The sequence below is a fragment of the Carassius gibelio genome, chromosome B2 (assembly GCF_023724105.1).
Source record: "Carassius gibelio isolate Cgi1373 ecotype wild population from Czech Republic chromosome B2, carGib1.2-hapl.c, whole genome shotgun sequence".
Lineage (NCBI taxonomy): Eukaryota > Metazoa > Chordata > Actinopteri > Cypriniformes > Cyprinidae > Carassius > Carassius gibelio.
Window position 1 is genome coordinate 8,623,370 of NC_068397.1, and position 12,826 is coordinate 8,636,195.

At 37.9% G+C, this 12,826-nt stretch overlaps 1 protein-coding gene across 4 annotated transcripts in view; it reads left to right on the plus strand.

The window, feature by feature from the left end:
- LOC127950737 (PEX5-related protein) overlaps positions 1–12,826 on the plus strand; it is a 99,907-nt gene that overhangs the window by 67,135 nt on the left and 19,946 nt on the right. For 3 of the 4 annotated variants that reach the window (XM_052547965.1, XM_052547962.1, XM_052547963.1), the window contains 4 exons: positions 3,048–3,140; positions 10,407–10,518; positions 10,853–11,065; positions 12,122–12,251. In XM_052547965.1, coding sequence (XP_052403925.1) covers positions 3,072–3,140; positions 10,407–10,518; positions 10,853–11,065; positions 12,122–12,251 — 524 coding nt within the window. In that variant the 5' untranslated portion in view covers positions 3,048–3,071. The remainder of the gene's footprint in view (positions 1–3,047; positions 3,141–10,406; positions 10,519–10,852; positions 11,066–12,121; positions 12,252–12,826) is intronic. The other variant, XM_052547966.1, reaches the window with a different exon arrangement.

Genomic DNA, 12,826 nt, shown 5'->3' on the forward strand with positions numbered 1-12,826 from the left:
AGGGCGACTGGATTATTTTATTCTTTATTATTATTTTTTTATTTTATTTTACTTACCTGTCTTTGACTTCAAAAATCCAAAAATTCCAAAAATGTTGTAATAAAGCTCACTATTGTAATAAGCCCACAACATTCCCAAACAATTCTGGGAACAGGTCATGTCACTCTTCCAAACTTTATTGTAATTCATAAACCATATTTACACTATAATCTTTTTAGGACCCTCTAGGGTCAGTAGCTGAAGAATGTCTTATCCTGTTTCATTAATACCCCAAAAGACCCCAAAGCCTTACATAATCTTTTGTTGTTACTCTCTGCTCATTGTTAGGAATTAAGTAATTTATGTTTTAAATGTTTTAGGGTTTCAGACAATATTAGAAAATTAAAGATGAATTGTTTCTGATTTTTTTCCTGTGTTTAAGTTTAACAGTATGCTCCGTTGCAAAACCGTGTTAGTATGTTTTAAAGGTCAGTTATGAGCTTGATGGAGTAGTTGTCAAGATTGAAATGATGCTCAGTGTGGATTTTTGGGAACACTATATGTTAATAAAGAGATAGATGGATGATGACAGACAGACTTAAGAGAAACCTCACAGAGAAAAGCCAACAAAGGGTACATAAATACCTGACATTTTCCTTCTTTACTTATATGGTTTGCGTTATCTCCTTTAGTGCTTAGCTCACTGTAAAACAATAATGTTCTGCTGAACAAATGCCTGACCTCTTATAATCAATAATGAAAGTGAAGTCCAGTTAACTACAAAACAAGCTACATATTTGATCAAATATTACTCAAAAAAAGGACCATGTCATTCACGTTGTTCACAAAATTTGGTCTTTAATGCCAAAAGCAAACTGAGAAAGAAGATATAAACATTCCTGTTGTCTCTCTTAAAGGGTTAGTTCACCTAAAATTAAAATTTGAAGAATTTTAGAAGTAGATGGCATTGTTTTCTTCAGTAGAACTGTAAAGAAGATTTTTAGGTGAAACCGTTGTGCTTGGTAATTTATAAAATAAAAAAAGTCTGTATAAATATATAGTGGCTAACATGGAGTGATGTTTAAAAGTGTACTAAAAATGTTAAATTATGGCCCATTTAAAGGTACAGGTTGTAGGACCTGCCACTAGAGGGCGAACTCCCAAAACTATAACAATCTTTTTGTATGTCAGTAAAGGCGGTAACAAAGGGTAACTAACGTCATTGACAGGCGACTGCACTGCCCCGTGTCACTGTTTAGAATGGGAATTTTCTCATGATTTTCAAGTAGTTGAAAACATCAGAGGTATTGTTTGTAATCAGCTGGACAAAATATATAACACTAGCCTAGTGGTTTTTGCATATTTTACTGCAAATATCTTACAAATTTACCTTTAAGACATAACTAGGCAAGGCAAGTTTATTTATATAGCACATTTCATACACAGTGGTTATTCAGAGTGCTTTACATTAGAGAAGAAAGAAAAATCACAACAATAAAACAAGGAATTTAAAAACTTTGAAAATGATTAAAAATTTATTTAAAAGGTTTAAACTGAATTTAAAACAGTTAAGAATAAAAACTGATTATACATAAAATATAGTGCAATCCGTTCGGACATTGCACAGTGCTAATTCAATAAATGCACAGATGAGTTTTGAGTTTTGAGTCTGCATTTAAATGTGACAAATGTTTTAGCACATCTGATCTCTTCTGGAAGCTGATTCCAACTGCGGGTGGCATAGTAACTAAGAGTAGACTCCCCTTGTTACCTAGGCTAAGTTTTAACATATGCACAGCTGGGTTAGCTGACCTGAGAATATAACATGAGGTGGGCTTTTTCAGCTGTGGCCTATAAGCATTCACTTAGAAACCACCTTGCACAACCTGTCTTCTACTCATGAGCACCCCTAGCAAAAACAGATTACTTTGTAATCACCCTTAACATCCAACAATCATAGTTATTTTGCAGTAAGGTTAAGTTTAAAACACAAACTAATTGATATAATCTTTTTTGAAAGATCTTTTGTTTCTTAGGTGTCTCCAGAGTTTTTTGTTGCCAGACGCTGGAGTGTTGCATTAGATGTTCACTTTATTGGTCACTATAAAACAGCACAGTTAGATTATCTTGGATTGCAATACGGGAGCAACTGTGTAGTTGTTCGACTCAGCAAATACTTGGGGTTTAAATGACATTCTGCAGTGTTAAACATTGCCAGTGAATTGATTCCACTCCAGTTCTCAGTGTCTCAGTGGTGGCTTAAGTGCTTAGATCTGTCTGAGTGGCATAGGGACTGTTAAAAGCAGTTAGCCCCATGTTTTGGTGGCTAGTCAGTATCCCTGAATAGAGCAATGATTTACTACTCTTATGTACTGTAGCATGTCTTTGCTGAGGATAAGTAGTTTTATGTTGTGGCGAAGTTTTGGCAGTGATAACTGTTCTTCATATTAAATAGAACTTATAGGGATGCACTAATATTACTGATAAGTGGATAACTATTTTCATGTTATGGCCGATAAATAGCCAGTATTAAATTATATAGTAATTAGTATATACTAATTAAATAATTGAAATCAGTTATTGTAGATGCTACACAGGAATTTAGGCATCACTTTTTATATATATGTACAGTATGGAAAATGTATACTTTTTAACATAAAGTTTACCTTTAAAATTGATATTTAATTTTAAATTTATTAAACCATTCACACTTAAATAAACCGATTGTCTGATAAAAAGAAATAATAAAAATGTATTTGCCGAAAAATACTGGCCAATAAACAATATCATACCGATATTGTGCATCCCTAATTATTTATTTTGGGCTGTAGAATAGATGATAGCATGCTAATTATGCACATTGCTTTGTGTCAGTTGGGTAAATATAACTTTTTTCAGCCAAAAGAATATGGCTTAAAAAGCAAGAGGTTTTTTTTCTTGTAAGCCTGTAAATGATCAGAATTTAATTTGAATTGGTAATATTTTAATAGTGTTTCTCAAGGAACCCGCACCATTGCGGGAATTTGAAAATAAACTGACACAACTCACTGTTGATTTCACTGTTGTAGGAGAAAGACTCTAGGGCGGTTGCTATGGTGCTGAAGGAGCTACCAAGTAAGGCATCCTCAGATGGAAAACCCCTGCTCACCGTGACAACCAAGGTGGGCTGAGCACACACACCCACCAACAGGGAGCACCAAGCGTGAGTGTGACTGTGAATAAGTTAAGTAAAACCAAGAGCTTGGTGCATCCTGTTCTGAATATCCGTGAGTGTTACATGACACACATGAGCCATATGTGTGTAAGTGCTGAAGTTGCTTGTTGTTGTTGAAAGCCAGCTGCTTTATGGGGTTCCCACTAGATGATGTCATAAAGACCCATGAAAATGGGGTGGTCCTTTAAGACCGTCAGTGTTTCATGACACAAGCTAGAGTGGCATTTGCTTTAAGTGAGTGCTACTCTCCTCATAAGCAGCTGCAGAATGTTCTGTTGCTTAAATATAATTTCTGTTTCTTGTTTTGGCTTTGAATCGCATGTACATTAACTTTTTATACCAAAATATATATATTTTTTTATTTTATACCAAATCTGGAGCTGCATGTTCATGTGCTGTTTGCTCACACATAGTCAATCGTTCATTTGCAGGAAGCAAATGAAATGTGGATGTCGAGACTTGCTGCAATGTGGGGAGGCCTGTGTTATTCATTTATTGTACTACCATTCTTCAGTAATATGAAGTAAATAAATGGATGTCATTTTTGGCTGTCTATAAAAGGTTTACCCAAATGTTGGAGGATTTTGTGATTTGGAGGGCTTGGTTCTGTTCCACTGGGGATGTGGCTGAGAGCCATGCATTTCTCAATACATAGTGATGAGCTGCTCAATGGGGAATTTACTGCCAGTTACTGCTAAGAGCGTGTATTGTGAAAATGGGCTGAAAAACACTTGCTATCTCATACCTTACAAAAGACCAAGTAAAATTGAAAGTAATTGGTGAATTCTTGTACAAATAGCCTAAATTTAGGATACACAAAAGACAAGATTTTTAGAAAATGAATGACTTAAATAATTTTAAAGAAATGAAGAAGTTCCTTCATACACAGGCAAGAAAATATGAAATTAGATATAAGATTCATGGGGGTACTTAAAGGTGCTGTAGGGAACTTTTGTAAAAAAATATTTTTTACATATTTGTTAAACCTGTCATTATGTCCTGACAGTAGAATATGAGACAGATAATCTGTGAAAAGAATCAAGCTTCTCTGGCTCCTCCCAGTGGTCCTATTGCCATTTGCAGAAAGTCATGCGCTCCCGGTAAAAAACAACCAATCAGAGCTGCGGTCCGTAACTTTGTTTGTGTTCAAAATGTAGAAAAATGAACATAATAAGCGCGTACACCATGAATCCATTTTCCAAACCGTGTTTTTAGCTTGTCCTGAATCACTAGGCTACACCTATAATAAGTGTTTATATTCGGACTATTTTAGATTGCTTCGGGGATACCGCGGCAGAGTAACCCAGTACCTTTGTGATTCTTCATAGACATAAACAGAGAGAAGTAGTTCCGGCTACAATGTTCTTCCGCAAGACGCAAGCAGTTCTGTTTATTAACCGCTAGAGCGTCAAAAGTTCCCTACTGCAGCTTTAACTAAAAATGGTCTGTACCGACTATTAGCACAATGCTGTTTTCACTTAAAGAATTTTGAAAATCAGGTAACAGTGCAAACTGCAATTTTAATGTTTAGTTGTGTTGTATGCAGCAGACTACTGAAGTCTGGCATACTTTATCATTCTTTAAAATGCAGAAAGTACACTCGAATGATATTATGAATATAAGACGCACAAAAAAACCCCCTATTGAATAAAATTACATTTACAGATTTTTTACAGGGCAGTCATAGCTGGTGTTAATATGCCAGACAAATAGCATTGGGTTTTCTAAATAAGGCAGGTCTATAATAAGCCTAATTTGCATAAACTGGCATGTTTTGAAAGACCATAAATATCTGCACATTTAGTTAAACTGGATTTAGTTTTTTTTTTTCAATAAATCGCTGAATTTATTTTGTGATTTCACCTTTAGAGTCTAAAAAATGAATTTTGTGCTTTCAGGATGGACCTTGTGTGTTCTTTACACATTACCAAGAGGCCTTTACCAAACAAAAGGCTGTTAAATGGATTCTGTTGTGTGCCTGCCCCATATTGATAACTTATGACCTTAATTATGAAGTGAAGGGCACTTTCAGTGCTGACCTGTGTCAAGGGCAGTTGTTTTCTAATTTAGCAATTCTTGACAGCCATAAAAATGCCCATTGTGTTACTTCTTATGGCCAAATAAGAAGGTTGTGTTATATGTTCTATATACACATATGTATATTGTATTGTTACATGTAATGGTCTATTTGATTCTTGTAAACCAATCAATATATTTATGAAAATTTAAAATGCTTAGTTACAGTATTGCATCAAATAAAATATGCAATGTTCTCAATAGTAAGTATCTGATTTTTTGGTCTGAATCAGAGACTTGAATCATTACTACTACTATCCACAGGTAATAAGACTCTCTGTGAGATTGGATGATTTACTGTAAAGAATAATACTCTCAGTTCTAATTATTTCATGTTCTCACTGGAATGATTATGTAATATGATGATGTAACATTTAAAGAGATTACTGGTTGCATCAATCATCGGATTTAAAACATGAACGTTTTGGAGAAACTAAAGCTAAGAGTGGCAAATAATTTATGAGTCTTTTACTTTTGTAACTAGTTTCCTTTACTAGTTAGCATTTGCTAAGGCACTAGGCTAAGCTGTTAGCTTGTGAACCAAACTAAAGGTGCAGTCACTTTTATTATTGTTGCATGTGAGGAAAAAAGTTTTTCCCACAAATTTCACAATGGGGTCAAGTTTGATTTGTAAGTGACTTATGTGTGAAATTATAGTGTGGGCACTATTTATTATTGACATTTGGTTAAGCGTCTGGAATCTGCTCCTCAAGGGATTGGTAAAGTCACAGTCTGCAGCTGGAGTGCCCAAGACGGCCACCAGAGGACACCTGTTTTTTTTTTGTTTTTTTTTGTGAGCACATTGCTCTTGTTGTTTTTGTTTGGTGCCATGTGCTTTCTCCTGTCTTATTGTCTGTCCCCTCCCATCTTGTCACCTCATTATTGTTTCATTTGTTCCACCTGTGTCTCCCACATTACCCTCCTCGTTTATCTCCCTGTTTATTCTCCAGTTGTTTTCTATCCTGTACTGATCCATTATTATATGTCAGAAGTACTTTTTGTTTGGTGGTATGTAACTGCTGTTCTGCTCTGCTTTGCTGTGCCTTGTTGCTGGCCTGCCTGCCTGTTTTTCCCACTTTGGGGTAGTTTTTGTCAATTTTGTTTAATTGAATTATTAAAAAGACCCATTCTTCTCCTGCATTTGAGTCCTTGCCTCATCTCTCTTCCGGTACCATGACAGAATAAATCAGCCTAATGGGGACTCAGCAGAGAATGGTCAATCTCCCACTGTCAGGCTCCACTACCAGTAGCCCCCTCTACCAACGTATGCTCTAATTATCAGCAGTTGGTAAGCATTTGATTTCCCTCCGGCAATGGGGGACTGACTTGAAGGAATTTACCTTGGAATTCAGGACTGCTGCAGAGGGGCTAGAGTATAATGATGCTGCTCTCAAGGACTCGTTTTCTTATGGCCTTGATGAGCTCATCAGTACCTAGAGAAGGTGCGGCACTTTTGGAGCATTTGTGGACTTTCTAGACCACAGTGGGAGACAGTCAGTTCCTGACCAGGAGGAGCTTTTTCCTGACATGGCTGCCTGTTCAGAGTCTCATCACAAGATGGCCACCATTCCAGAGCCTCTTCACAGGAGGGCAGCTAGTCCAGAAACTCTTTACCGGGTGGGCGCAGGGCTTTTAAGTCTGGCTTCCAGTTTGTCAGACCCACTGCTGAGGTCTTTGTGAGCTGCTGGCATAGGGCTTGCTAGGCTTGTTAACAAGTCTGATGGTCCTGGAGGATCGACTCTGGTGGTCCCAAGTCCGAGGTCCTGGAGGACCCGACTCTGGTGGTCCCAAGTCCAATGGTCCTGGAGGACCCGGCTCTAGTGGTCCCAAGTCTAATGGTCCTGGAGGACCCGACTGTGGTGATCCCAAGTCCAATGGTCCCAGAGGCCCCTGAACCACCCGCTCCAGAACAGCCTGCCACAGAACAACCCACTCTCACTGCTACTGCCACGAGAGCCATTATTTAGCAGCCCACGCTCCTTGTTTCACCCATGGAAGCCCCCATAGAACCGCTCGCTCTCACTGCTGTTGGCATAAAGGCCATTACTGAGCAACCTGCTCTCTTGTCTCATCCACAGAGACCACTACAGAGCCACCCAACTTCTCTGCTGCTGCCTTAGTCAAGATGGCCGCCTTCACTTTTCACCTCAGGGATGTTCTGTTTGTATGGGCCGCTTCTAAGTTCACTCCAGCTTCCCAGCAGCCTGCCTAAAAGTCCACTCAGGAGCCCACTCCAGTCCAGGAGCCTTCAGAATCAAGTCAAGTCAATTCACCTTTATTTATATAGAGCTTTTAACAATACAGATTGTGACAAAGCAACTGAACAGCATTAAATAGGAAAATAATGTGTCAGTAATGCAAAAAGGCAGTTCATCATTGAATTCAGTGATATCATCATCCAGCTCAGATCAGTTTAAATAGTATCTGTGCAATCAAGTCAACTATATAGCTGGAAATTAAGTGTCCCCAACTAAGCAAGCCAGAGGCGACAGCCGCAAGGACCCAAAACTCCGTCAGTGACAGAATGGAGAAAAAAAACTTGGGAGAAACCAGGCTCAGTCGGGAGGCCAGTGAATAAAAGAGAAACAGACTAATATTAGCGTAGATGCCATTGTTATAACAATGTAGCAAGTAAATTGTGTGTTATGGGAAGTGTTCCCAGTTCCAGTTTTCCTAATTAATGCAGCCTAAAAATTATTTAATGGATTTGAATATTAGAAATGTGTTAGTGTGTTATGTATAAGCCAGGTTAAGATATGGGTCTTTAATCTAGATTTAAACTGACAGTGTGTGTCTGCCTCCGAACAATGTTAGGTAGGTTCTACCAAAGTTTGGGTGCTAAATAGGAAAAGCATCTGCCACCCGCAGTTGTTTTTGATATTCTAGGTATTATCAAATTTCCAGAGTTTTGAGAATGCAGTGGACATAAAGGACTATAGTGCAATAAGAGCTCAATCAAATACTGAGGTGCTAAACCATTTAGGGCTTTAATATGCAAGATTTTAAAATCTATGCAATATTTGATAGGGAGCCAGTGCAGTGTTGACAAAACCAGACTAATATGGTCATACATATTGGTTTAGTGAGAACTCTAGCTGCTGCATTTTGGACTAGCTGGAGTTTGTTTATTAAGTGTGCAGAAAAACTACCCAATAAAGCATTACAATAATCTAACCTTGAGGTCATGAACACATGAATTAACGTCTCTGAATTCGACATTGAAAGCATAGGTCATAATTCTTTTTTTTTTTTTTTTTTGTGAGATGGCAAAATGCAGTTTTACAAATGCTAGAAATATGGCTTTCAAAGGAAATCAAATAGCACACCTAGGTTCCTAACGGATGACAAATAAATGACAGAGCAGCCATCAAGTCTTATACAGTGTTCTAGGCTACATGCAAAGTTTTAGGTCCTATAATTAACACCTCATTCAGAATTTAGCAATACGAAATTACTTCTCATCCAGTTTTTTATATCGACTATGTATTCCATAAATTTTTCAAATTGGTATGTTTCTCCGAGTCGCGAAGAAATATAGAGCTGAGTATCATGTATCATATAGAGCTGATGATATCTCCCGGAGGTAACATGAAAGTTCAAGTTCACTTATGAACCCGCTCAATCCCAGGAGCCTTCAGAGTTCACTCATGAACCCGCTCGAGTCTGGGAGCCTTCAGACTCAACTTATTTACTTCAGCTCCTCTCAAGTGGTTGTTTTCTTTTCCGCCTGCTTACACTCCATCCTGGTTCCATGATCTACTGTACCTCCGGATTTAAGTCTTTTTCCCCTACATGGGCCTGGCCCACTCTCCCTCCCCCTTGTCCACCTCCATTGCCCCTCACTCCTGGATTCCTTTGACATTTGGTGAAGCGTCTGGAATCTGTTCCTCAAGGGATTGGTAAAGTTACAGTCTGCAGCTGGAGTGCCCAAGACGGCCACCAAAGGGGCATTCCTGTGGTTTTGTGTGAGCACATGGCTTGTGTTGTGTTTGTCTGGGGCAATGTGCTCTCTCTTATCATATTGTCTGTCCCCTCCCATCTTGTCACCTCATTATTGCTCCACCTGTGTCTCCCTCATTACCCACTTTTTTATCTCCCTATTTATTCTCCAGGTGTCTGCAGTGCTGATCCGTTGTTATATGTCAGAAGTACTTTTTGTACAGTATGTGTAGTATGTACCTGCTGCTTTGCTTTGCCTTGTTCCTTGCCTGCCTGTTTTTTCCCCTCTGGGTAGTTTTTTTTAAATTGTTATTATTATTAAAAAAAAAACATTCTTCTACTGCATTTGAGTCCTTGCCTCATCTCTCTTCCGGTACCATGACACTATTGACAGTAAAGCTTTTAGCCTGTGGAATTTTGCAAATATTTTAGTATTGTGACTGCATCATAAACTGGAAACTCAAAAAATTGTGAACGGTTTAATTTGACAAATTTTAAAGTTTGTAGTATACTGTGACCACTGCCATTGTTACGTGGACAACCAGGAGCAATGTTCCGTGTCCTATGATGACTGGGGTCCATTGAGGTCCTCTTTGACCGTTTTTTCCTCATTAAGCTCAGGGGAGAGGGGGACAACCTGGAAAAGTTGTGAATTTTAGTGACAGCCCTGACTGTGATTTGCAATATGTATTTACATGAATTAAATATGTTATTACACTGATTACATATTTTCATTACTAATAAAAATGTGGTGATTTTCTCTCATTTCCAGTGAGTCACAAATAGACTACCAATAAAAAACTTTGGCCACTGGAATTGCTTTGGGGTCCAAGTCAGGTCTTTGCAGGGAAATAGTATCTTGCACAACATTGGCGTCTACCAACAGGGGCTAGCTGGTCCATGCTAACATGCCATACTTTGACCACCTTGACCACTGATAGCGCCACAGCATTTTCACTTTTGGACCAAATCAACCTACAAGCGTAGGTTTTATTTTAGCAGAGTGGTGAAAAACAAAGACAAGATATTAAGAAAAAGGGGTATGACAAGAACTAGAAACTTAAAATAAATACTGACTTGACCAAAAAACATTTAATGGGAAACAAAATAAATGTCTACATAAATGTTACAAATAAGATCAATATTTTGTGGAAATGGGTGCATGCTAAGTGCAAATTGTTTGGTTTATGTGTTGCAGTTGGGTAGTGAGCAGCAAGAGAGCCGTCCGTTACTCAGCCCTTCTATTGATGACTTCCAGAGTGAGAGCAAGAGTGATGGAGCCACACGGCCAGTCACCTCCAACACAGCAGGTTCCCACATAATTACTGCTCTGTCATCTGTTCCTCCTCTCCTTCTCACTCATCTGCCTTTCTCCTCCTCTATCCCATAGCTGTTAGGCACAAAAAGTTTTTTTTATCCCTTGCTTACATGAAGTAGTTTTCAACTGGTGTTGCTTGCCCCTTAGTTCTAATAAATTCTTTTAACTCATTTCAAAATATTATTTTTTAGGTATCATTTTTTTCCACTATTAACGATTGGAATTTTTTTCACCCATAAATATATGTAATGGTTAATAAAATAAAAGAACATAGGTTTTCATTCTGAATGACTCTTTTTGGCAATGTTATTTTCCATATTCTTTAGTCTTGTCCACAGCTTTAGACTTGGTGGACTTGCGTGAACCTTGTGAGAGAAGGTGGAGTTGGGACAGATGGAGTCCCCGTGGGTCTCGTAAGAATGGTTTCTGTAAGAGTAGCCTTCGCAAGAAGAAGACTGAAGAGACGGAGCTAATCCAGGTGGAGACAGAGCCATCATCTCCCAGCCGTTCTAACCCAGAAAGAGCCTCATTAGATTCAGGTATATTGCTTGTTAATGAAAGAAACTTTGGGAATATTGATAAAATTCGCCATTATTCAATTTAGTTGTCATTTGAAATTTGTTTTGCCTTGATGTCTTTTACTTTTGGTGAATTCAGAGGTTACAGAGACTTGATGGTGTTGACTTTACAATCTGATGCAATAAATAAATAAATAAATAAATACCGGTAATAAAAAAGTATTATATATGGTATTATGATGATTATGATCTACCTGGGTTGACCCAGACAGCATATATATTGTAGCTGTATCTCCCTGCCATGAGCAAAAATGTTAATTCATAAAACCCTCTAGAGCATTAGGCAAGTTGTAATCTTATAATTTATAAAAAGGCCTGCATTTATGAAATTGATTTAAGTGTAAAGTTCTTTTAATCAGTTTAAGAGGTGCTTATGATTAAACTTACAGCTGATTTAATCCAGGCTCTCAGTGTAATTAAATTTTTGCTCTTTGTTGTCTGTTTTTTTTAATCCCATTGGCCACTTGATCAGTAAGCAGTCTGAATTTAGCATTAGCATATTATTAGATTTAAAGTAGTGGAACTGAATTGGTGGAAAATTATGGAAATTGTTTAAACACACAGAACTGTGGTTTTCATAACACTGATGCCCCAAGTAGAAATGTATTAATTTTTATTTTAGCTCTTTAGTTTTTCTCAAGCTTATGCTAGAAATGTTTAAAAATGAAACGCTACACTGGCTTATTTTAATCCTTTGGAAAGCTTTAACAACTTGCACTGTAAAATTCATTTCCAGAAGATTACGCCTTAAGCTTCTGTAAGCTAAACCATTGCAATGTTTCCCCTGTTGTACTATATTTACCATTCCACAGCCCAACTGCTTTAATCAATTGTGAGCTGCAGGCTATAGCCTGGTTAAAATAGGCAAGCCTTGAGCTGTAAGGTGTATCCTTATCTGCTGCTGGGTAGCCTTAATCTACTTTTTGCACCTATGTGTCATTTCATTTAAAGCAGAGTTTGTGAGAGCCTATCAGTTTTATTTCCTGTCACACTCCATACTAACTGTCCTGTCTCCAGTGAGCAGCTCACCATTGGAGAAATGGGAGGAGGTGAGCCTTCACCCAGACAGTGCCTTGAATGGAGGGCGGAAGTGGAGATATGAGAGGAAGAGGTGCACCTCCAACCATTCATCTAGTGAGCTTTTGTGGTATGGTCAAGTTTCCATCTCACTGTGCATATGTTTTCATGGTGTCCTAACCAGATGTACAATATGTTTCCATATTTAGTATTTAATGTAGTCACAAGCAATGTTCCCTCTAAACTTTGCACCATGCAGAAGAAATAATGTGCTGCGCACATGCAAAAAAATAAAAAATAGTCGGATAAGCTATTTGATTGAATTCCAGTTAAAGCGAAAGATTCACAATGATTCGGGCAAACTTATATAGAGTGGATGTCGCTATAGAGTTAGAACTAGTGAATGTGGTTTACAGGTTTCATAGAAACATAATGTGCACCAAATGAGTCGCTGTAGAAACCGAATACTTCAATGGTTGCGGTGCGCTCAACACAAGAGCCAAAGCAAATGCAATGACGTGTCATCATGTATTAAAGAAGAGTGGCTTGGTTAAGTGCTGGAAATAGTGGAGGATGGGCACAGAATGGTAACAAAATTCCGAGACATTTAGTTATAGGCACACAGGTGTATTGTGCAAACTACTCCATAGTGATGTTTAGACAGCTATAGAAGAATTCACATTTTATATATATATATATATATAT